We start from the raw sequence: 26983 nt of genomic DNA, 5'->3' as shown, positions 1-26983 counted from the left end.
CCATTAATTGTTCTACTTTTTCCCCCTGTACATTAGCAACTCTATACAGGAAATTATTTTTAACAATAAAATATGGTATACCTTCTGCAGGCTGGGCGGCTTTCGCTACCCCATTTACCTCAGTCACACTTTTAAAGGCATGTTCCAAAGTGGCATCATTAAGTTGGTCTCGAGCAAAGTCCTGCAAAGGAAACAAAATTGGTATTGCGGACCAGTCCGTATCCTCACTGACAGGCGGGGTGGGCTCATCTGCGACATCACCGACCAACGCTAGTTTGGACTGTCCATGTTTCCCCACAGGTGGATGCTTTTGTGGAACTCCTGCTGTGACTCCCAGGATGGCATTCCGGTTTGGCGGTTCCCAAAGATCGATGTCCAGATGTTGTGGATTCTTAGGGGGTTCCTTTAAGACCAGGCTTCCGACCGTTGCATCAGTTGCCGGCATGTCCGGCCGGATCCGCTCACCGAGGACATCATTAAACAGTGGGAAGTCTCGCCCCAAAATGAGTGGATATGGGAGTTTAGGTGCCATGGCAGCTATCACCTAACAGTTTTGTCTTTGAGTGTGACTGGTAGTATTGTTCTTTCATACTCCTCTGTCGTGCCATGTACGCAAAGAACCTTCACCTTGGGCAACTGAGAAGTTATGGTTTCGGGTAAGGCAGAGCTGGAAACCAATGAGAGTTCACTCCCCGAGTCAACCAAGGCCAGAACAAGGTTTTGGTTGATTAGCACAGTCACCCGGAACAAACAAGTACTTCCTGATGTGGGACTCATGGTAAAACAGCTTGGAAATGCAGGCCCAATATGTGCCACGGAACAGTCCATGGGTTCCTGTAGTTTAGGACACTCTGCCTTAAAGTGGCCTGGCTCACCACATTCAAAACACTTCAGATTAGACAGCTTTGCACCTGGCCCTCTGTCCGTAGCAGTTTTGCCATTGGGCCCTGTAGCAAGGATTGTCAAACCGGGCTTTTGGCGTGGCAGCGGCTTTGGCACAAATGCAGGTTCTTTAGTCATTTGCTGTAGCGCTCAAAACCTTTCTACCACGGTGGCAAGCTCTCCATAAGTTTGTGGGTCTGATTGCAGAACCCACCTTTGCAAATGGCGGTTCAGCCCCCGGATGCAGTGATCTATCGCCAGAACTTCAATAATCCGAGAAGGCGAATTCTCCTCAGGCTGCAGCCATTTCTTTAAAATTTTAGAAAGCTCAGCCACTTGCGCTCTGACCGGTTTTTCTTTATCATAGCACCGTTGGTGATAGCGCTGGGCTCGGCCTGGCCCGGAAACTCCAATGCGAGCCAATATCTCAGACTTTAGGCACGAATAATCAGAGGCCCGTTCCTCATATAGATCCATATAAGCTCGCTGAGCTTCACCAGTCAGGTATGGCGCTAGTCTCTCAGCCCAATCTTTAGGAGGCCATTTTGCCCCTTTTGCAAGTCTCTCAAAGGACACCAGATACGCTTCTATGTCATCACCTGGTGACATTTTCAGGAGTACAGGACCAGGTGGTTCATTTCTGTCATGGCTCACCTGGCTTAACTCTTCTCTTAAGAGCCTTGTGTTTTCCACCTGTGCCTTGGCGACTTGTAGCATCTGAGCTTGCTGCTGTTGCTGCGCAGCGGCCACATTCACGAGGGTTCTCAGTATTTCCTCCATGTTGACGTCTGCGCGGGTTGGGTAGCGGAAACTTGCTTCCCGGAGCATTCCACTCCTGACACCACTTGTGGCACGAGCCCGCTACTGCAGAAGCACACGCGAACAACTTCTTCCTTTTTATGGTTCTTTATTGTCAGGATGATAATATTTTGACACCGTATACTTTCACAGCAAGTATGGAGACCCTAAACGCTTGCTATACATAGACCAGCTATCTGTGAAGACCAGCCAGCTACCCCAGCGTTGATCTCCCTGAACAATGAAACAAACAGGGTTTTATATTTTATGCCTGACACTCCTCCCACAGGCCTAGCTTGATGGACAGGTGACACACCCACCTTCTCTTTAAAAGGAAACGCCCATCCCTGGCTCTGTTTAGACTAACAGACCCACCCTGTCTGTTTGCTGAGAGGAAGGATTTCAAATCATGTAAGTTCAACCAAACTTAAACTATTGCTTTTCATACATAAGTCTTCACTCTAGGTGCATTACTGCACAAATGTTTTACTCTACTTCCCTGCTTTCTCTGGATATTGCCAGCTAAATGCCTCCTTTTGTTACAGTATATATATGTGTGTATATATATATATATATATATATATATATATATGTATATATATATATATATGTATATATGTATATATATATATGTATGTATATATATATATATATATATGTGTGTGTATATATATATATGTGTGTATATATATATATATATATATATATATATATATATATATATATATATATATGTGCATATATATATATATATATGTATATATAGTTATAGTTTTAGTGGAAATATATTTATTTAACTTTTCATTTACCATTTAAGTGTTCCTGCAGAGGCTTATCATGTGGTATCAAGGTATTGATAAATAGATGCAGAACTGTTTTTCATAGTATTTGATTATATATTTCCCTTTGCTCTGTAGAAGGACTACAAATGTAAAACTGCAGCCATTAAGCCATTAAGGGGCTTTGGCTTGGCCTGGTGATTGTACTTCTCTCCCACATCTAGTTAGCATTTATTGTGTGTGTCTCATTAACCCCAAGGTTTAGTTAGGTGGATGTAAAGCACAACTAAATTTGGTAGAAAATTAGTGTATCCTGACTTAAATGGCACATTCAAAGCCAATCTAATAGTTGGTTTACTTCCTAAATGTGTCCAAAAATGTCAGTCTGTTTTCTAACTTCAGTATATAGTTTGTATTTTTCAGTGTTTAGTGCTTTACTACATTTGTGGCTGTCTATAGAAATATTTAATACTAATTAATTTCAAGTCTTCTGTCTATTTTGTGTGCATGAGTATGCATGTAGCTGAAATGCAAGCACAAAAAGCCCATTGAAAAATGTGCCCCTATTAATGATTTTGAGAAGGGTCTTGTATGGTTGGCAACCGGGTAGTAGTTTACCAAAATATTGAAAAACATTAAATGTCAAAACCTGAACTTTCGCTCACCTACAATTTATGTGTGTTATGTTATTTATATACATTCTCCAGAAGTATTTTTCCCAAGCGTTGTTTTCCATTTCAGATCTCCTCTTAGAAGACTGGAACTCTGATCCTATTGTGTCTCTACTTGGTGGAAGCTTATACCAAGTGATATGGAGTGCGAAATGCAACAATACAGCATGTTACCCGCATGAAGCTTTTCTTCGTGTATCGGAAGGCTAATGAAAGTAAGTGCAAGCTACATTGCGAATGGACATAATCAGCTCCAAACTCATTCATTGCCGCCATGTCTAACAGTATCAAGGGACCTTGTTTAATGTTTTCTAAATGTGAACAGCTGCTATCTGCTCTTTAATTTCAGTACACTTTACTCATGCTCTGAGGCATTGGGCTTATCATTTGATGGCAGGTGAATGAGCATTAAGGCTAGTAACACTGTGTCCCTGTCTCTCTATCCATAGATTAGTGAAAATAAATGGTTAATCATGCCATATAAAGAGATGTTTTATTCTATACTACTGGATCTTTATTAGGTATTTGTTAAAAACAACATGTCATACCTGTTTTTGTTTTTTTTACCTATTCCTTGTTACAGTCTCCCTGCACATTTATTCTAACTTTAATGATGATAATGTGCTGTGTTATGATTGCATATTATAGTATAGCATATTATAGAATATATTTTTAAGCATTTGTAAATTTGCTCCAAAGTAAAAAATCCTGTAGTCAACTTATAAAGAATTCTCTGCATTCTATGTGGAGCAGTTCTTGCTGAGATGTTTTTGAAGATGGAAAACCACTAAATAGAAGGAATATCTGTCATCCAATAATGCAGGCAATTTGTTCTGCTAATATTCTAAGCTTTAAGACCATACGCAGTACATGGACTGATATACTCTGCATAGCACTGCGTGTAAGCGTATAATGGTGGTGCTATATTAATAAACCATAGTAATAAGAATGGTGGTAAATCATTTGAATTATAAACTGTCCAGTTGCATTGACTGCTATAGGGAAAAAACACTGGTCTCCCCACAGTGTCTTTGCTCTCACTAATGTGGCTAAACAAGGCTTTACAACAGTTTTTAATGTAAACATTACAAAAACATGTATTTGCCAATAAATGGTAACATCCACATGTTATTAATTATCTATCACTAAACATCAGACTTCTGGCATTAGATTGGCGTGTGAATCAAAGAAATCAGTTTAGCAATTCTCTACCAAACGAAGATATTTTCCATTAGCTGTGACACTCTCTTGTTAATTTTTCAATAGCAAGCCTGAGTTGCATGCTTTCACCCCTAAAGTGCACAAGGGTGCTCTTTTCAGGCCCTCGTCACCAACCCCCGGCCAGATAGGCTCGTTCCAAGCTAGGCTAGGTCTCTTTAAACTCGGGTTCACCAATGCTTTGGTGAGAGCTAAAATCTTTTAAGAAAGTGCCCCGGAAAGGATCATGGGTGTGGGAACCAGATGGTCACACCCCGCTACATCGTAATTAAGAGTCCATAAAGGGCCACCACATACATTCAACCTAAGTGAAGAAAACACAAAACAAGTTATAAAGTGATCCACACATAAGGAAAAATAAATAATTACATTTGTGGCATGAATGCAGAGCCCCAGCTAGCTGTGACTACTCCCACATGCAAGAGAATGACTAAGGAAGAGAAAATTAAATTTGGAGGTAAGGTGGGAAAATAGCTAGCTATCCATTAGATAAAAGGTGAAAGCCCACTCCTTACCTCTCCCTATAAACCTTTTTCATAAACTCCACTTACTGACCAGTGACTAGCCTTTTTAACACTTCCAAATCCTTCTACCCAACAAGCATTATCTGCCTTCAGTTAAAAATCACATTCACTATTATAGCCATATTCCCTATTAACAGCCTGAATTGTTTTCCAAAGCGGGAAGATTAAATGACTGTCTAGGTACAGACAGAGAACTTTACTTAGAGAAAGTTCACAGGTGTTAAGAGAATATAAACTGCTAAACTGATTAGATGGGGGAGATAAGAGATGTTTCCAATACTTGTTCTAAATGCAGAACATTAAACGCTAATATATCTGAGCATCTATTATGATCGAAAATTGGTAGATGTAAGAGTGTTGACCGGGGGCTTAGATGAGTATTTTTTTGTAGACTGTCCTCAAGAAAAAATTTGATCTCCCTCTAAATGGCGTAGGGAATGGCCACTAGATAAGTAATATCTCCTCTATGTCTGCACTCCCACCAGCCTAAAGGTGAGATTGTCTGGTAGATTTTATTGAATCTCGTAGATACCATGTATCATCTCGGGTACACCTTGCAAGAATTTTCTTAAATTAAAGTTGAGAATGAGGACCTGGTAGCTTGTTGCCTGATATTCGACCAGACTTCTTGCTCTGGTGGAAGGCCCAGTTATTATCATGTTTCATTGCGGGTTCTGGCTTAGCAGGCCTCAACATATAAATGATAGAAATTATATATTTTCTCAGGGGACAGTAATAACTCAGCCACTCAAAAGAGAGTAAGTGATTTCTCAGGACCACTTCCAGGGATGAGATTGAGAACAGACAACAGACGTTTGGGAAACGTACAGTTTAATGAGAATAACGTACATTTTGGTGGCAGCTATTTGCCTGAACCAGGTGATATGTTGTCCCTACGTGTACAAGTATGATTTTATACTAGCAAATTGAAAAGATAAGTTCTCCTTGTATTGGGAATTGTTGTTACTTGTAATGAAAACACCTCAGTATCTGATTTTCTTAATTCTCCAATTAAAATGATACTGAAGATTGTCTATCTGATTCTTAGATATGTATGGTTAAAACCTCCAACTTATAATAATTAACTTTATAACCTGATAAAGGTGGAGTATTAGCCAGTGGTTCTATTTAGATTTGGGAGAAGGAATGGGGGTGAGGGCCATAAGAACATCATCTGCAAAGAGGATTAATATTCTTTATCCCACATCAGTCCCCCTTACATCTTTATTCTGTGTAATCATTTCTGCCAAAAATTCTGTTACAGCAAAAATAAGGGGTCAGCATGCACCCTTTTCTAGTGCAGTTTCTAATATGTATATTCCTTGAAGTAGCGCCATTGAAAAGTTCTGGTGTTTGCCAAATTTATCCACGGTTGTGAACATGAAATACCACAATATTCAGTCAAACTCTTCTCAGTCTCCAGTCTTCAGGCCTTCTCAGTGTCCAAAGAGGGAAGGAGGGATGGAATCTTACTTATTTTTGTATACTGAGTCACATGTTCGGTGGGTGTTGTCTCTTGTTTGTCTAACTCAGGCAGATCCCATCTGGTAATTATGTATGCGGGTAGTCAGGAATGATTAAGTTTTTGAAGAAAGCTTTACATCATTATTTAATAAAGATAAAGGTCTATAGCTTGTGAATGCTATTGCCAGGTTTATGAATGTACATAACTTTGGCTTCCAGTGCCTGAGTGGAAAAAGGATTTATCCTTGGGAAGTCACTAAAGAGTAGAAGAGGGATATGTTTAAAAGTTGTTGTAGGGGATGGCAGAGAAGCCATCCGATCCTGGGGCCTACCGTGATATTCATCCCTTAATAGCTTAGGCCATTTCTTTCATTTAATTCTCCTTCGCTGGTGCAAACCTTGAAACGGTTTAGTCTAGGTAAATGGCATCCTGAAAGTTTGATGTCAAGCACTGGACTCCTTGATTTAACCTCTAAAATCAGGCTAATTGTGATCATTATTGTAGTTTTCTCTGGCCCAGATGGATGGAACCCAAGGGGGTAAAAGGAAAACAAAATATAGAGTATCCTGCAGAATATGTGAAATTCTCACTTTCCGATTATTAGGTGGAAAAAGTACCTGCAACCAAGAAAGCACTTTTGCTAGTGTCTCCTATACTACCTCAGTTTGGAGCCACGTAAAAAAGAAAAATTGAAAAAGGCTCTATTGCACATTGTGTGATCAGTGATACCAAATTAGAAGTATGTTTGCTCACTTACTATAGGTTAAAATGGAACTTTTAATCAGTTAATACTCTTTATCATTCACAATGTTCAAACCCTCAAAATATATTCAATGATTTTTACCAGTGAAAGATTATGAAAAATAAAATGGAAAAAAACACAATAATGCACAATGTGTATATATATGTTGGTTAACTTGGGATTTATGTGCTAACCTTGTACAAAATAATCATAGATTTGAGTAAAGTCTTATACATTCCGGGCTTGGTTCATGTTACGAACGTAATTCCCTTTGCATGCCGTATGTTGCGTGAATTAGAAATTGACCTTGCGTCAATGAACGCATGCAATTCATGTCTGAATACAAATGACACTGACGACTGCCTACAACTTGAAGGGTGGAATGAGAAAGAGGCTGATGGACGTAGGTAATGTACAGTTAGCGCGCATTGAGGACGTGCCAATGCAGATGGGGCCGATTCAAAGCCTGCGTTTTTCTTAAGTACATGTCAGGTGTAAGCGTCTATTTGTATTGAAAACTACTCTTATGCGTCCAACTAGCTAGAACAGAACATGTATATGCAAGTAAGAGAGAAGTTAAAACGCATTGTATGTATAGTATGCATTAAGAACATCCTGATTTATGTATTGACTATATAAATAGAACACAGTTTTTATTTTTTTTACAAATATTTTTATTCATAATTATAGTATTGAGTTGCTAATTTATTTAAAAAATATATATTTTGCGTGTTTTCTGATGGTACTTTATGCTGCACATATGCATGTGCATATGCTGTACTCTGTTCTGTCTATCTATATACAGCAAGTGACGTTTAGCCAGCGCATACTTATACCCAGATTCAAATGGAAACATATATGGAGATCCCTTTGTATTTGAATATGGTCAGAAACTACATTAGTTCAGTATCCTTCAGATTCTTATTCTCCTGCAGTATTACCACTACCATTTAGCTAGACAGTCTGTATCCCGCAGCCTGTTCTTCTGGCTTACACAGACACTGTCCTAGTAGGGTTTCCTCTGACGGTACAGCGATGCCTGGCCCAAAGTCCTTTGTGCTGATGTCTTGTACACCAGGATCCTCCATGATATTAGTCTTGATATCCTCATCAAACTAGCTCAGGTCCCACTAGCATAGCATCTCTACAAAGAGTTATCTCAGGGAGGGTAATCACTGTGGTCCATAAGAGAAAAAAGATTAATGACCTAGGTAAGCACTCCAGGTACATATAGGTAATTAATTAATACGTAATGTTTTTATTGGTATGCGCTAAAATTGATACATATAAGTATACCACACAAATAAAAAAGCGAAATATAAAAAGAATGTAGTGTTCAAAAGTATAGAGTTTAAAAATGAATTGACCCTGGAGTGGAGCCAGTCAAAATGTATATGACACTTCCATAGAGAAAGTGACTGATAAAGGATCTCTTGTGGGAATATATACAACACAGATACGTCTATATATATCAGATAGGGTAGTAAGAATCTTACACAATCTGTATCGTGACAATGTATCACTTATATAGTACTAAATATATATGTTGTGTTTAGTGTGAACTGTAGATGGCAGTAATCACTGTACCAGCTAAGGGTGGTTTCCTCGCTTTTGGTGGCAGCAGTGGGTTCACTCGGCCTGGTGTCACAAGAATCAGGTCTTGTGAATCTCTGTGCTCGCCAAAAGTAAAGTGAGGTAACAGTGAAGCAGGGAATGTAGCAGGGGCTGGTAACAAAGTGTAAGCCTATTGTCTGATTTCCCTAGGTGGCCATAATAGGACTGGTATCATATTGTTTGTGCTACCCTGTTCATTTGTTGGTTTTGTGCCTGTTGTTGTTGTTACTTTAATAATAGCTACCATTGGTTATGCTTTATACCTACCTAGGTGTAAGTATTTACGTACAAGGGAATCCGGTAGGCTGTTCAGCTTCAAGAGATGCAGTGTCTTCACACATTTGATTCTGGCCTATTTAATTAGACCAGTGGTTCCTAATATCTTTGTAGTTATCACACATTTCCAAACACATATCACAAAATTCTTTCATAGCAGATAATTTTACATTTTTTTTTACAAATAAAGTCATAATCATGATTAAATATGTTTGTTTGAATAGTAACATAAATTACAGCTGATTTTTGTACTTACATACAATTGAAATATAGTTCATATATGTTCTCCATTGCATATATTCAACATATTTTTCCTTGTTACTCTGCAATACATATCCAGCCTAGAATTGTGACCTATAAATGTGTCCTGAGCCACTGATTAAGATTCACTGGAGTAGACCATACTGCTGCTGCTGGTTTTGTTTGTTGACGTTTTTAAGTTTAGTCTTCGGGCTAAGTTTTATATTGTTGATTTATACATTTGCAAGTCAGATTCACATGTGATGAGTCTATTCACAAACTTAGCAACTGTTATTCCATCGTACAGTCAAGGCCAAAAGTTTTGAGAATGACACAAATATTATTTTTCACAAAGTCTGCTGCCTCAGTTTTTATGTTGGCAATTTGCATATACTCCAGAATGTCATGAAGAGTGATCAGGTGAATTGCAATTAATTTCAAAGTCCCTCTTTGCCATGACAATGAACTTTATCCCAAAAACAACATTTCCACTGCATTTCATCCCTGTCACAAAAGGATCAGCTCAGGTCAGTGATGCTCTCGTCAATACTCTCACCTGTGTTAACAAGAGAAAGGCTGGAGATCACTGTCATGATGATTGAGTTAGAATAATAGACTGAAAGCTTTAAAAGGAGGGTGGTGCTTGAAATCATTGTTCTTCCTCTGTTAACCATGGCTATCTGCAAGTAAACATGTGCAGTCATCATTGCTTTGCAGGACTTCACAGTCAAGGATATTGCTGTTAGTAAGATAGCACATAAATTGACCATTTATCAGATCATCTAGAGCTCCAAGGAGAAAGGTTCAATAGTTGTGAAGAAGGCTTCAGGGTGCCCAAGAATATCCAGCAAGCACCAGGACCGTCTCCTAAAGTTGATTAAGCTGCGGGATCAGGGCACCAGCAGTGCAGAGCTTGCTCAGGAATGGCAGCAGGCAGGTATGAGTTCATCTGCACGCACAGTGAGGCGAAGACTTTTGGAGGATCGCCTAGTGTCAAGAAGGCCAGCAAAGAAGCCAATTCTCTCCAGGAAAAGCATCTCAGACAGACTGATATTCTGCAAAAGGTACAGGAATTGGACTGCTGAGGACTGGGGTAAAGTAATTTTCTCTGATCAATCCCCTTTCAGATTGTTTGGGGCATCTGAGAAAACGCTTGTCTGAAGAAGGAAAGGTGAGCGCTACCATCAGTCCTGTGTCATGCCAACAGTGAAGCATCCTGAGACCAACAGTTTGGTGGTGAACAATGCCTTTTCCAGCATGATGGAGCACCTTGCCATAAGGCAAAAGTGATAACTAAGTGGCTCAGGGATCAAAACATTGAAATTTTGGGTCCATGGCCAGGAAACTCCCCGGTCCTTAATCCCATTGAGAACTTGTGGTCAATCCTCAAGATGCGGATGGACAAACAAGAACCCACATTTTCTGACAAACTCCCAGCATTGATTAGGCAAGAATGGGCGGCCATCAGTCAGTATGTGGCCCAGAAGCTGATTGACAGCATGCCAGGGTGAGTTGCAGAGGTCTTCAAAAAGAAGGGTAAACACTACAAATATTGACTCTTTGCATAAACATAATGTAATTGTCAATAAAAGCCTTTGACACTTATGAAATGCTTGTAATTTTACTTCACTATACCATAGCAACATCTGACAGAAAGGTCTAAAAACACTGAAGCAGCAAACTTTGTGAAAACCAATATTTTTGTCATTCTCAAAACTTTTGGCCATGACTATGTGAGTTGTCAAAGTTCAAAGTTGCCTGTTTAGCCATGCCTTTACTTCAAACCCAGCTTCACAAAGCTAAGTGTTTTGAAGGTTGGCATTTCCATTTACCTGTTTATCCAAGCAAGTTATTGTATAAAAAAAATAAAACAATGTAAACTTCAATTATGTGCACAAAATGGTTAAATGCCAAGGCTGAGCCAATAGTAAGTTTTGCAAGGTTTATTATTTACTTTTTAAATCTGCATTACCACCTAAGAAACATTTATCTTATTAGAGACCAGGTAATAACAAGACAATATAGCAAAAAGGTAAATAGAACAGTACTCACCAGCGCAAACGTAGCAATAAGTGTCCAGCTCCTCCAGGTTTGGATACGAATAGGTGGCTGAGCCGGCAAAATCGGCCAATGTCAGTGCAGTTGATATGACCAAAGTCAGAGTTTAGCCAGGAGTCTATATACAGGCATTATGGAAATTCCAGGCAGTGGTCAGTACAAGCAGTTGCAGGGTTCTGATACAAAGACGGTGTGCTTCTGTGCTCACTGATCATGACATTGCTACGTAATAACTTGACACTTATACCTATAAATAAAATATAATACGTAATTCAATATTCTTGTGTTTATACTTTGTATATCATTCATTAATACTAGCACAACCTTGTGCATTCTTCTGTATACACGGAACTGTTTTTTTTGTGTATTAGTAAATTCCTATTCAACAAAGGGATGGAGGAAACAAAGTAGACTTTGGCACCTATCCTATGGGAGTTGTATATGTTGAGGTTAATCAATGCTCATTCATCTTCCTTGGCTTCTTAAATAATCTGCTGGCTTCTAAATGTAACTGATTTGGCTCCTGATTTTTCATTATTTTGTCCGTTCTTGATCTAGTGCTGCATCTCCTCTCCAAGTATTTGTTGGTTTTCCCCTGTATGGCTGACATTAATCATCACAGTCATGATTGTTCTGCATTTGTTACTGTCAGCTACAGACTGCTGCTGCTTAATGCTGAGTAGTCACATTACTGGATTACAGTGCAATATTTTGATTTGTGTCTTGTGCCATATGAGATCCCTTGGGTACAAATGAGTTCAGTTTCTCCTGTACATAAGAAATTGTTTGTAGTGTATATATTCATTAGTGTGTTAAAGTAAAAATATCAAATGTATTATATCTTTTTTTTTAAATCCTACAATACTATAGTGGTTGTCTGTGCATAGTTTTTTAGACATGTTACTTATTTAGTGGTAGTACTGAATGATATTCCTTATTTAATTTATTTTATTGCATGTTTCAAGTATTTACATTTCTAAACACCATCCTGCATGTCCTTTTTTTTTTTTTTTATCCATGTTATGGAAAAGGACAGCAATAGTATTTGCACAAGTTAGCAGAATTCTAACCAGCCAGAGTGGTGTCCAGGCTCTTTGTGTGAAAACAGGCTAATGTATAAATCCTATTGGCAGTAACATATTTCCTGTTTGCAAATCCCCCTAAGTGCGCGCCTTGGGGTGGAAGCAATTCTAACAGATCCTTAGTGGGTGGATCAGGCAGTTGACTATGTGTCTGTTTTGAGATGTAGAGCATTTGATTGGTGCCAGTTTTGGTGTTATACCTGCATACTTTTCCTTAAGTTCCTTATTTATTGTAAAGTTTCTCTTTTTCTTCCTTATTACTGTTTTCTAAGCTTCTACATCTAGACTGTTTTTAGCGGTTTCTTGAAGCCACTGAATATACTCCTTCCATTGTGCACTATTCACTCTAAAACGCTTTTTGTTTAAAGCTCCGCAGAGACATTCTAAAACTTTTCTAAGTCACCTGGGGGGACAAACAAGTAAAGACTTCCTTTAAGAATAGGAAACAACCTAGCAAGCTGGGACATTGCACGACTTCTGAAATTCACACTGTTTGCAGAGAGAAAAGGAAAGGTTTGTTTGGCACTACTTTGAATGGTCTCTATAGGCGTATAGTATGAAAGAAATGCACTTTACTACCCATCTAGTGTTATATCAAACCGGAATATAGTTCAACACTCTTCAGTCCTTATTTTCCATCCAATCAAGATAATTCATAAACACTTGTACACACATACATACTACTAGAATAAGAGGAATAGAAAATGGTATTAAGGGAATCTCTACTTGTGAGTAATGCAAATAAAAGAATCTCAGTTTTAATTCTCAGACTCCTATCCGGATTGATGTGGTTATCCTCGATTCATTCAGGCACCTGAAAAAGGGCAGTTATCCCTGATGGGTTAGTTCATACAGAGGATTAGGTAACAAATAAGGGTATCATAGACCACAGTGGGTCACAAGGTTCAACGGTAAAAACCTGTGTGTAGTCCCAGACCTGGTCACCATATTAATTTCTTACATACAGGGACTCCTCTTAGCATACGTTAACCTACTTATTGTAACCGCAATTTCCACCACATGTCTGTCTGTTACAAATACAGCATTTACAAAAAAAAATGAAATACTGCCTGATCATACATATATTGGACAGTGAGATGCAGTAAGATCTGGCAGCAAGGGAACACTGAGGACACTTACTTAGATAAGATCCACAGAAAAAGGCTCTTTCCTGGTGTGCTGTTGAGTTTCACTCAGAACCGTCCAGTGCACGGTTCTCCTTTCCTCAGCCGTCTGCAAATCACTTTTGGTACCAAGTGATTGTCACGGCAAAAAATATATAAATATTTTGGAGTTTTAAATGACCATATGTCTTTATATGTTTTTTTATGTATAAAAAAGTAAAACATAAATGATTTAATTTAGAGAGTACTCCTACATAAGGTGATGAGTGTCCACTTGTATTCAGATAGCTGTCCAGTATAAAAAAGTTAGACCATTTCTATAGCCAAATATATTGTTGATATTACGTGTATTACAGGGTTCACCATGCTCAGGACAGCATTTGCAATTAATTTGGTAAAAAGCATGAACATAAGTCAAAACAATCTATATTTTGACAATAATGAACAATTGCAGACTAACAACAATCTAGTCTGCGAAGCAAAGTCATAGGTCTCACTCCTTGACATTTACAACTTATCACATTCCAGTACGTTTTAATGTTCAAAAAATGTTTTCATTCAGCTCAGTGGCTATATGTGATTAACCCCTTTCTTTTTTTATGTTATGATTTAATTTGTTCTTTGTAATATTAAAAGTTGATTTGATTGTTTGCTCTCATGTTCTATCATATTTTACGTGAGGTGGATGTTGTTTTCAAATGACGTCCTATGTAGTTAAGGGTCAGTATCCCACAATAAAGAAGCACACTGCGGGCCTGAGTCATTAAGGAGAGCAAAGCATAAAAAAGGCGTAAAATTGCACCTGGGCAAAACCATGTTGCATTGGAGGGTGATGTAAATTTAAAATGTGGGGACAGATTTATAGTTGGGATAGGGCATGTCCTAGATTAACTTTAAATTTCAGTCCGAAAATAATGCTATCAAGTATTTGTGTGCTATATGAAAAAGCAGCCAGTATTTATCTTATGTGCAAAATAATAAAATAATTTGCACCCCTTGCATTGTAACATGGTTTGTCCAGGAGCAAACTTTCTCCTTTTTTTGCTTTGCTCCCCTTAATGACTCAGGCCCTGCATGTGCACCACAATATGCCTTGGTTTTGCTCCATTGTGCCTAAATGGTTTGGAACACATTAAGTTCTTGCCTACTCCTCACTTTTGGGCGATGCCTCGCAAACTAGACCTCCATCTATTCATTGAGAATAACTTGAAGAGGTGCTCTGTAACCATCACATTGATGGATTAACCTCCTACTAGATTAAAATCACCGATTTCATTACATTTTTAGATTCCCTCCTAAAATATTGCTCATTGGTGAAATAGTATGTTAAATTTAGCTTTTGCTAAAGCACCATTTTATGGAAGAGAGAACATTAGTCAGAAGCAGGGTTTGTCTTCAGCAAAATATCTGAAATGTATTGGTTGAGTGAGACTCCCGGAGAACAAGATACTTTACCTTCGACAGAGAGAAACTTCATCTCCCAGACCCACCAATAATCTTGCCATTGCAAGGAAAGAACTGAGCCACCATGGCACAAATTGCATGGTCACGCCCCCAGATTTGTACCTTGGACCTCCCCTCTGGTATCACCACAGAAGGGAAAAGTAAGAAGTTGGCAAATATAAGGAACACCCCATAAAATCCTGGTTGTTCACCCCTCTGTCACTGTTCAGTAATCTTGCTGGCCAAAATAAAAACTTGTTAATGTTGTGTACTGCTGTACTCCACCTGCAAATGCCACCACTTTGTTCCACAAATCTAGGCTCATCTGGGCAGATTAAGTTGCACAGTGCCACTAAAGGAGGCTTTTATTTTGCATCTTGGCTGTTGTACACATAATGACCTCTACTTTCTCATTCTTCTTGTGTGTTTGAAATTGCTATCTTGGCAATCCTTAAATATTGTTTGGTTTGTATCATGGACACTATTATCTATATGGATCTTTTCTTTATACAATTAAAAAGGCTGTAAAAAATGAAAATCCTGACTTGTAGAATTTGCTGTGTTATTACTAGTGTTAAATAATGCAGTATCACTGCTTTTGTAATGACAGGTGAGAAGAGAGCTTATAACACCTGTGATCCTAAATGATTAAAATGTCTGTGGGGAACTATGGCTATGTAGACAGAGATGACATGCAGTAATTATCAGGTGATTCAAAGAGTGTGGAAAACCTTATTTAAAGTGATTTTGACAGATACTCGTGTTAAACCCTTTGGGCCTTAGTCATTAAGGAGAGTAAAGCAAAAAAAAAGAATAAATTTGATCATGGACAAACCATGTTACAATGCAAGAGGTGCAAATTGGTTTATTACTTTGCATATAAGGAAAATACTGGCTGCTTTTTCATGTAACACACAAATACTTGATAGCTTTATTTTTACACTTAAATTTAAAGTTGATCTATGACATGCCCTACACTAACTATACATCCCCATATTTTAAACTTACTTCCCCCTCCAATGCAACATAGTTTTGCCAAGGTGCAAAGTTACTCCTTTTTTTTGCTTTGCTCTCCTTAATGACTCAGACTCTTTGTGTGTTGTCTTTGGTATTGCTGTGTCTTCATTTAGTGCATGTGGCAATATAAAGATTTATAATATGTGTGATTCTGTCATTAAAAAGGTTATTTCAAATCTAATAAAAAATATGGTAGAGTTTAAAGGACCATTAATTCTGCAAAATTGACATTTACTGAGATACCATGAAGGTAACATACATTGTTCAGAGTGACTTTGCACTGAAGCTCTGTTGGAAAGTAGAGTATTACATTCCCACTCCATTACAGCATAGTTGCTTATTCTCCCATAGTGTCTGGGAAACATACCAATTAGGGGCGACCTCACGGACATCCGACAGGACAGGTGATTCTCTTAGGAGCGATTACCTACCTCAAGGTGAGTGTGCCATCATGCACGCCGCATCAATTCCCATCCACCCCAGTAAACACCTAGTGGAAGAAGTGTGATGATGCAATTGAAATGTACTGATGTGGGTGGTTCTTGACAATACAATTGTCCCGCAATAGTGATATTTCCTACCTTACCTTTGGATCTCCCAGAGTTAGGGAAAGTAGGCGAATATCATTCTAAACAGCTAAAAGTCCCCACACACATTTAGAACAGTGTTCTGATGAGATTTGATACGGGGCAAATAGCTGAGATTGGGTTGCTGCAACATCACTGAACCTGCCCCTGTGTATAAATCAAACAATCCACACTGTGAATTTCTATAACACATGTTTACCAAGAGATCTGTCACTGTCTGCTTCATTAGTTGGTACAGCACCTCCTTCCTAACATGGCAACCTGCTACACAAGATTGAAAGAGATCATGGTAGACATATTTAGTCCATACCTGCCTACCAGAATGTCCAGGAGATTCCCGGATTCCGTGTAGGTCTTTCGGACTCCCGGAAATGCAGGCCATTCTCTTACATCCTGCCCACTTCCTTGATTTGCCACAAATGATGAAATTGCATCATTAATAGCAGGGGGCGATGACAAAATGGCATGGTTTGTAGTGTCCGACCCCCATCTTCACTTGCTCTTCACCTACCAGAGGGTAGAAAACAAAATTCAGTCCGATTATTTCATATATAAAATTAAGGTCCGTCTAGTAATGAGTACTAATTTTAACGAACTTTGGCAGGTGCAGTACACATGATTACGTCTTGACTCTTCTCCTTTAGAATATTTATTTTATGATCATTTCTTGTTACAAATAATCATACAAATCAAAAAACACAAAAAAAGTTTCATACAAATAATATAAAAAAAAAGAGTATTACTGATGTTCTCCACTTTCAGTTGATATATTTCTATATTGTTCTGGCTTGCTAGTAAAGTCTTCATTTCGGTTACCTCATCTTAAAATTGCAGTGTAAAAATAAAGCTGCCTGGTGTTTGTGTCCTACATGCAAAAGCAGGCAGTGATTTTTACCCTGCATGTAAAACTAAAATAAAAAGTATTTGTACCCCTTATTTGGCAACATGTGTGCAGGCAGGATTTACTTTCAACTCTAAATGAAGTCCATTGCCATTGGAACTGCTCTTTGCAGAGTAGTTCTGTGTCATGTTTAAGAGCAAGACAAGCTCATCTGTCTTAAAGGCCTCCTGTATTTAGTGACATTTGCAGGAGGGTGTGTACAAACGAGTGCATTCATCATCTAAAGTAAATCTTTATACTGAATGTTGCTGGTTCTATTAGGGACTATTTTGGTGCACTGTACTATTGCCCTTCTTCATTATTTTGGGTGATACTTTTCATACCCTGGGTCACTGGGTTATTGTCAGACGCCGTCCCCGCGCCTCCACGCTAAGCAGGGACGGATGTCTGACTCTCTCTGAGCGTCCCGTTGCTAGGCAACGGAGACGCATCTTCCGGCGGCGGTGTGCGCATGCGCGCCCGTCGCCATGACAACGGGACGCGCTGCTGAAGCTTCCTGTCGGCGGCCAGCTGTCTGACCGCCGAATCACTGCCCACCAATGAGTGTGAAGGACTTCCTATATATATCCTGCTCTGACATCACTAGGATGCCAGAGCAACTAGTTATCTAGCCTCCAGCGTTCCAGCTATACCTTATTGTATACTATCTATTTGATTCCTGTTACCGACCCGGCTTCCTGACCTCGCCTTTGGATTCTCCCTGTGTCCTGACTTGTTACTTCGGTTTGACCTCGGCCTGCTGACTATCCTCTGCCTCCTGATTTGGTACCTTATCTGCCCGCTTGGTTCTGACTCGGCCTGTACGTCTACGGATTTGCCCTTACCTCGCAAGTAGCTACCTGGGAGGGCCGCGACCTGCACGTCGCTCGCCGCGAAGTCCAAACTCCCTTGCGGGGGTCCCTGGTGAATACCGGCGGCGTGTTAGACTCCGCGCCTCCTAGTGTAGCTGAGCCAATACTTGCAGGTACTAAAGTCACCTCTGTGACAGTTTGCTCTGGCCATGTCGACCGAGTCGTCTAATGAACCTTCAGCACGTGACCTATTACTCCATTTGGTGCATAGAGTTGAGAAACAAGAGGCTGAGCAAGCACAGTTGCTTCATTGTATTCAAGGAGTCGCCTCACGTCTCGAGACCCTCCAGACCTCTATGACCGCAGCTCAGAATGTTCCCGTGACTACTTCTGCGGCTGCAGCAACCTCCTCCTCTCCTGCCGTGGCATCCACTGCTGTTTTGAGACTTTCCCCGCCGGAGAAGTTTGACGGAGAGCCTAAGAGATGCAGGGGATTCCTGAACCAGTGTCTTATTCACTTCAAGTGTAATCCAGCATCGTTCCCCTCAGAACGCATCAAAGTGGCTTTCATCATTTCTCTATTATCCGGACAGGCACTCGCCTGGGCTTCCCCCTTGTGGGAGCGAAATGACGCACTGCTTTCTAACGCTTCTACCTTTATTGAGACCTTCCGTAAGGTCTTCGATGAGCCAGGTCGCATATCCTCAGCTGCCTCCAGCCTCCTTAACCTTCGCCAAGGATCCATGACAGTCGGACAGTACGCCATTCAGTTTCGCACCTTGTCCTCTGAACTCAGTTGGAACAACGAAGCCTTAGTAGCGGCATTCTGGCAAGGTCTGTCAGATCGAGTTAAGGACGAGTTAACGTCTCGGAAGCTTCCTACCGATCTGGATTCATTAATCACCCTATGCAACCGCATTGATCTACGCTTTCGAGAACGTACACAGGAACGTTCCGCCTCCAGACGGGTCTCTACTCGCCTAGCTCCCATGTTCCAAAATCCGATACTTCAGGAGGAACCTATGCAAATTGGCCAATCTCGGCTTTCCGCTGAAGAACGTCAGCGTCGTTTCAAACAGAATCTGTGCTTATATTGCGGGGATCCTGGTCATACCATATCCTCTTGCACTAAAAGACCGGGAAACGCCCCCTCCTAGTCGGTGGCAAGGAGGCCGACTTAGGAGTTGGAGTTACTACTCCATACACTACTGCTAGCACAGATTGCCTCATGCCCATCTCCTTGGATTCAGCTGTCGGCCCCTTTGAGACCCTAGCCTTTGTGGATTCCGGCTCTGCCGGAAATTTTATATCTGCCACTCTGGCATCGCAACTCCAATTAAATACACTAAAATTGCCTCAGCCGTTATTTCTCACCGCAGTGGATGGGAATCGGATCTCCAACGGGTCGGTTTCCCACATCTGTTCTCCTATTCGGCTGACGGTAGGGGCGCTACATTCTGAACTTATCGAGTCTTTGGTTCTTCCTCGTTCTGTCAACACTGTCATTCTAGGATTACCTTGGCTCAAACTTCACTCACCCCAATTTGATTGGAATCGTGCTATGGTTACCTCTTGGGGCCCACAATGTTTCAAGTCCTGCTTGTCTGGCCTAAAACCTGGCCACTCCACTCTTCCTTGTCGACGGACATCTCCTCAGACTGAATTACCATCTTCATATAACTCCTACCGAGATGTGTTCTGCAAAACTGCAGCCGAGGCCCTACCTCCTCACCGGGCCTGGGATTGCTCCATTGAACTTTTTCCTGATAAACCGCTTCCCAAGGGCAGAATTTATCCATTATCTCTTCCCGAGAATGCTGCCATGTCTACCTATATATCTGAAAATCTCCAGCGTGGATTTATCAGGAAGTCTACCTCTCCCGCAGGGGCGGGATTCTTCTTTGTTAAAAAGAAAGACGGGACTTTACATCCCGTCTTTCTTTTGCATCGATTACCGGCGATTGAATGCCATCACTGTTAAAAACAGATACCCGTTGCCACTCATCTCGGAACTGTTTGATAGGATCTCTGGATCTAAGATCTTTACTAAACTGGATCTGAGAGGAGCATATAACCTCATTCGTATACGCTCTGGTGACGAGTGGAAGACTGCCTTTTGCACTAAAGAGGGTCACTTTGAATATCTTGTGATGCCCTTTGGATTGTGCAACGCCCCTGCTGTGTTTCAGTCTTTTATTAACGAGATTTTTCAAGACCTTCTCTACGTTTCTGTAGTAGCCTATCTTGACGACATTTTAATCTTCTCTCCAGATTTGGCCACCCATCGTGCTCATGTAGGAGAGGTTCTTTCCCGGTTAAGAACAAATAAGTTATACTGCAAACTCGAGAAGTGTGTTTTTGAGGTATCACAGATCCCCTTCCTGGGTTACATTGTATCTGGAGTCGGTCTGCAGATGGATCCTGCGAAATTATCTGCTATCCTCGAATGGCCCAGACCGTTGGGACTAAAGGCAATTCAGAGATTCGTTGGATTCGCCAACTACTATCGACAGTTCATACCTCACTTTTCTTCCATCATTGCACCCATTACCCATCTGACCAGAAAAACAGCGAATCCTCAAGTTTGGTCTCCGGAAGCTATTACCGCCTTTGAACTCCTCAAGAAAGCCTTCTCTTCTGCTTCAGTGATTGCTCAACCTGATCAGAACAAACCATTTCTAGTCGAAGTTGATGCTTCCTCGGTTGGTGTCGGGGCAGTCTTATCGCAAGAAACTATTTCTGGGAGACTAATACCCTGCGGGTTCTTCTCTAGGAGATTTTCCCCTTCTGAGTCTAATTACGGCATCGGAGATAAAGAGTTATTAGCTGTAAAGTCTGCACTCGAAGAATGGCGTCACCTCCTGGAGGGTGCTCTCCACCCGGTCACCGTACTTACCGATCACAAGAATCTCATCTACCTTTGGGAGGCTCGGTGCCTGAATCCCCGTCAAGCAGATGGTCCTCATTTTTTGCTCGGTTCAATCTCAGACTCACCTACCGTGCTGGTTCACTAAACTCCAAGGCTGATACTCTGTCCCGTTCCTTCGATACCTCTGATACTCCTCACTCGGTAGAACCCCCACCGGTCTTAGAACCTTCTTGCATTGTGGCAATCACTCGGACACCGCCTGTCGGTTGCTCCTTTATGGAACCACACCTTCGCCTGAAGGCGCTCCGTTGGGCACATACTTCTAAGTTTGCTGGACATGCCGGATCAGAGAAGACTCTTTCATTACTCTCTCGGCAATACTGGTGGCCCACCATCCGTACTGACGTCCGGGAGTTCGTAGCCTCATGCACTACTTGTGCTCAGAATAAAGTACCTAGGCAACCTCCCGCTGGACTGTTACAACCTCTTCCAATTCCTGACCACCCTTGGTCTAGCATCTCAATGGATTTCATCACCGATTTACCACCCAGCAACGGCTACAACACCATCTGGGTCACTGTCGACAGATTTTCTAAAATGGCCCACTTCGTTCCCCTAAAGGGCCTTCCAACTGCAACTAAACTAGCACAAATCTTTATTAAAGAGATCTTCCGCCTCCACGGTTGTCCTCTGGAGATAATCTCGGACCGTGGCGTCCAGTTTATTTCTTGCTTCTGGAGAGCCTTCTGCAAGGACTTAGGTATCAGTCTTAAATTCTCCTCTGGGTACCACCCACAAACCAACGGTCAGACGGAGCGAGTAAATCAAGATTTAGAATTGTTTCTTCGTTGCTTTTCTTCACACAACCAATCCAATTGGATTCTTCTGCTACCTTGGGCCGAATTTGCCCACAACAACCATAATCATTCTTCTTCTGGATATTCCCCATTCTTCACTGTATATGGGACCCATCCCATTCTTCCCTTGTTTTCTTTCCCACCCCCCACGTTCCCTGCCGCCCACGCTATGACTCAAGATATGGCTAAACTATGGGTTTCCACCAAGCAGAATCTTCTCAAGTCTGGACGTCATTATAAATCTTCCGCTGATAATCATAGAAGAGTCGTACCAGTCCTCCAGGTTGGGGACAAAGTCTGGTTGTCCACTAGGAATCTGAGACTTCGGGTTCACTCCATGAAACTGGCACCCCGCTTCATTGGACCCTTCTCAGTTACTCAAATCATTAACCCAGTTACAGTTAGACTCCAACTTCCTCTGGCACTGAAGATCCATAACACCTTCCATATTTCCCTCCTTAAACCTCTGATACTCAACAAGTTTTCCCATGTCACCCCTGTTCCTCATGCTATTCCAACCACTATGGGGGACGAATATGAGGTTAGTCAAATCCTGGAGGAACGTAAATTTCGAGGACGTTTACAGTACCTAGTACATTGGAAAGGCTTTGGTCCAGAGGAGAGGTCTTGGGTTTTTAAAGAAGATTTGCATGCCCCAGGATTATTATCCGCCTTTCTTAAACGGCACTCTTTACCAGATGGGTCCTCCGATTGTGAGGAGGGGGGTACTGTCAGACGCCGTCCCCGCGCCTCCACGCTAAGCAGGGACGGACGTCTGACTCTCCCTGAGCGTCCCGTTGCTAGGCAACGGAGACGCATCTTCCGGCGGCGGTGTGCGCATGCGCGCCCGTCGCCATGACAACGGGACGCGCTGCTAAAGCTTCCTGTCAGCGGCCAACTGTCTGACCACCGAATCACTGCCCACCAATGAGTGTGAAGGACTTCCTATATATATCCTGCTCTGACATCACTAGGATGCCAGAGCAACTAGTTATCTAGCCTCCAGCGTTCCAGCTATACCTTATTGTATACTATCTATTGATTCCTGTTACGGACCCGGCTTCCTGACCTCGCCTTTGGATTCTCCCTGTGTCCTGACTTGTTACTTCGGTTTGACCTCGGCCTGCTGACTATCCTCTGCCTCCTGATTTGGTACCTTATCTGCCCGCTTGGTTCTGACTCGGCCTGTACGTCTACGGATTTGCCCTTACCTCGCAAGTAGCTACCTGGGAGGGCCGCGACCTGCACGTCGCTCGCCGCGAAGTCCAAACTCCCTTGCGGGGGTCCCTGGTGAATACCGGCGGCGTGTTAGACTCCGCGCCTCCTAGTGTAGCTGAGCCAATACTTGCAGGTACTAAAGTCACCTCTGTGACAGTTATTGTTTTTTGTCAAATAAAATGTTCAGCCAAAAACTTAAAACTCTCAATAGTGAGCAATAGTGATGTTTGCTGTCCATACAAAGTTAGACTCAGGGGCGGATCTAGGCAACTGCTCTACCCGGGGCGATTTAGGCCCCGCCCCCTTTCTAATTTCTAAAGCTGCTGACGGCTGCACAGTATGTGCAGGTCCGTTCAGCATTGGCAGTGTGCTGTCCCGCTGCTCTGATTGTGTTTAAAACAGTGTGCAGCCGTCAGCAGCAAGCCCCTGCTAGGGGGGGCGATCGCCCCGATCGCCCCCCCCCCCCCCCCCCCCCCCCCCCTGGATCCGCCACTGGTTAGACTTCATCTTATGAAAGTTGCAGATAATATGGGCCACTCTCTAATAAGTATACATCACCTTTAATTAGCTGGGGAACCTTTTAATATATGATGTTTACAAGGAATGATTGTTATATGTTATGTATTCTAAGGGAATGTTTCCAAATACATGTTCTCGGATAGTAAAATTGGGAGAACTTGACAACGTTCTCCTGGAGCCAGAGAATGTAGTGTTACATTTGTCTAGAGCACAGTCTATGCAAAAATGGCTACCTTTTAGTCACAAGACCTTTTGTGATATCACTGTGGCTAATCAGTGTTTTGGTCCAGTGCAGGTTCTCTGATTGGAAGGACCCAGTATATGAAAGGGATACTTGCTAAAACTACATTTTAAAAAAAGTGCTTTACTTGTCCATATTAAAATAGTTGATCAGATATAATCCATCATCAGGATATGAAAATATACATATGAAACGTCATATTTTAACCAGTATAATGATGTTAAAAAACAGCATACATGTTACATATGATTAGTGACTGTAGTCAAAATACTTATAGAAATAAATTTAGCAGTGGACAGTAAATGCATAGATTTGTAAATTTACAAATCAATTATTATTTAATATATGTATATGGTAAAGTGGCGTTGCTCTGCCTGAGTGACAGGATCTATGTCCAATTTGGCCACACACGTAGGTGGCCACCTTGGAGGCTCCTGTTCAATTCTGGCGTATCTGTGGCCTGCAAGTGTGGTTGAAAGTTCATCACTCTCAGTGCTATAGCAGTCATTTTCTGGCCACATTTACCAAGATTACTGGTAGTGATCCAGATGCTTTTCGTAGGATTATTATACAAGTTGTTTTGGAATAACACAGCTGCAATGACAGCCAATATTTCAGTTGTTATGGCCAGCTCAAGATAAGTGTTTTAATGATTATTTATACAGTAATCTGTAAACAGATGGTGGCAGCAACAGCCATCTACAGAGATCAGCTGGTAAAAACAGCCAAACCCAACTATTTCATTAAAAAAAAACTAAACTATGTGCAATTATTTTTTAAAATGTTTACATTGATTTGTATACAGACTTACAGTCCATTTTATTTCCTTCTGCAGCAGTATTCCCATATTTTCACCACCTCTAGTATCAGAGTGGCAGTGGCATGTGTTGGTATGTATACTAACTAATGCAGGATGTGGCTTCATTTAATAATGTAATTCTTGCAATTGGTGACATGATCTGTGATGAAGGGCAAGCTATGATTTTGAATCCATTTAAAAGAATAACTGACTTCTAGAGTGGTAACAATGTGCTGTTTTATATGTCCTATGGTTCTTTTAGCTACATTCACAACATGATCAATACAGCTTGAACATCTGTTATCACAGCGATCATTGATGTCTATGGTAAACGCATCCTCTCTAAACCCTCTAGCATTGTGTACACCAGCAATTGACTTTGCAGCTTGCCAGATCCATGCAGCACCTGAATATATAATATTTACGTATAGAACTATGATCCCCATAACAGCATCTTCTCAATCTGCATTCCCTATGTGCTGTCAAATAAATTTATTATGTTATACATTGTTTTTCAAACAATGTTGGCCCTATATGACGAATTACCTAAATCATTTATTTTCCTTTATAAATAGCCCCATGTTCCTGAAAGTGATGCCTTCAGCACTAACATGAACAACACTTTCTCAGCAATTAAACCCCTTCAGCTAAAATGAATCTTGACTGCTAATACATTAAGTTGGACTGGCGAGAAACATAATTTCCGAGTAATGCTGGAAAACAAGTGTGTATTTGCATATTAGCAGCTATATATGAGATCCCTTCAGCTTTTCTGTTAGTCGCCAATGAGTCACTGTCACACAGAGCAGGGTTTGTTGCTCTTCTGAGCAGAAGCAGCATGATACAGGCAGCCCACGGTAAGCAGTAACCATTGACACACTGTGTATTTTCCCTTCTAAGAGAGACCAGCTATTCAGCAAAGGAAACCAGACTTCCCAAGACGACATTCACATCATTTCATGTTAAGATGTCTCTCTTCAAAGAGGCTTTTAGCTACTTCTTGGCAGTTATCGTTGCCCCCCCCCCCCCCCCCCCCCTCTCTTCCCTGTTTTCATTGATAAATAATATTCTACTTTAGCCTGTGCTTGTTTATGAATCGCATGAATTGTATTAGTACTGTTTAGCTTTTTGTTATGTCTAAGCTTTTGTTACATAAATGTATTCGGATAGGTAGAGATTGAATTGCAGGGGTCTAATTGGTATTTTAAAATTATGAAATAATAGTGTTAATGTTTAATAATGCAATACTGTCCTGTATATAATTTGTTAGATGTGACTTTGACACTTAGATGTTATGTGGCACGCTCTGTATGAAATCACGCAGACTGTAAATCGTTACATATTTTGGGTCATGGAAATCTTGAGGACACCTTGTAACGTATAGAGCACAGCAAGTGCACAGAATGTATTGCAATTGGAAAATTCTGTGGGTATTTTTACTTTATTCTAAAGAGGTATAATAGAGTGAAACAACTCTATTGTAGTTTAAAGTGTGCACACACCTTTCTACAAGACAAGCCTCCCTTTCTATCATCCATTACAAGCACACATGTTCCACTTTTCAGGTACATGTCTCTGAGTAATAGAGAAAGAATCCAAATTCCTGGATTAGGCTTTTCATTAAACTTCTGTACCTGGCTTGTAGTCTAGAGGGGTCAGGTGATAATGATAGTGGTTATAATGTTTACTGTTTGTGCAGTATGGAGCCAACACATCTGTGGATGTAGGGGAATTATTAAATTAGAGCAGGCCACAACCCTGAGATTAATTCCATAGTGTTAGGTGAGCACAGCTACTGTGCAGCATATTACACTGCTTCCAGAGCTGCAAACTATGCTTGAATATTAGCTTTGTCTTTGCAGATTTTTTACACTGAGCAATAACATTATGGCCTCAATGTACAGTTTCTATTTTCGTTTTAACTTTCTTTTGTTACTCAACTATTGTTTTAATGGCAGGTAACAAATATAAGCAACTCCCCCACCTCAATAATATGTGTGTTCTGCAAGAGATGCAATGATTAACACTGTACAGAAGAGGAAATCTGTTGTAATCAGAGAATAAAAGAAATGTCTCTTCTTCTATTCCAGATGGAGTTGTTTTAGTGGCAACATTCTGCTCCTGCTGCTGCTGCTTTACAAGCAGCAATACTACAGGACCACATGACTCTGGATATGGACTCAGTCCTGTCAGACTTTGTTCGGTCTACAGGGGCTGAACCTGGTCTGGCAAGAGATTTGCTAGAAGGTAAGACTGCACTTGCTTTAT

At 41.0% G+C, this 26983-nt stretch overlaps 1 protein-coding gene across 2 annotated transcripts in view; it reads left to right on the top strand.

The window, feature by feature from the left end:
* OTUD7A (OTU deubiquitinase 7A) overlaps nucleotides 1-26983 on the top strand; it is a 164416-nt gene that overhangs the window by 62878 nt on the left and 74555 nt on the right. Inside the window, exons 3-5 of one of the 2 annotated variants that reach the window (XM_075208122.1) lie at nucleotides 3201-3345; nucleotides 24752-24806; nucleotides 26806-26962. In XM_075208122.1, the coding sequence (XP_075064223.1) occupies nucleotides 26878-26962 (85 nt within the window). In that variant the 5' untranslated portion in view covers nucleotides 3201-3345; nucleotides 24752-24806; nucleotides 26806-26877. The remainder of the gene's footprint in view (nucleotides 1-3200; nucleotides 3346-24751; nucleotides 24807-26805; nucleotides 26963-26983) is intronic. The other variant, XM_075208121.1, reaches the window with a different exon arrangement.

This window comes from Mixophyes fleayi, chromosome 4 (assembly GCF_038048845.1).
Source record: "Mixophyes fleayi isolate aMixFle1 chromosome 4, aMixFle1.hap1, whole genome shotgun sequence".
In the NCBI taxonomy this organism is placed as follows: Eukaryota; Metazoa; Chordata; class Amphibia; order Anura; family Limnodynastidae; genus Mixophyes; species Mixophyes fleayi.
This window is presented reverse-complemented; position numbering and strand designations above follow the sequence as displayed.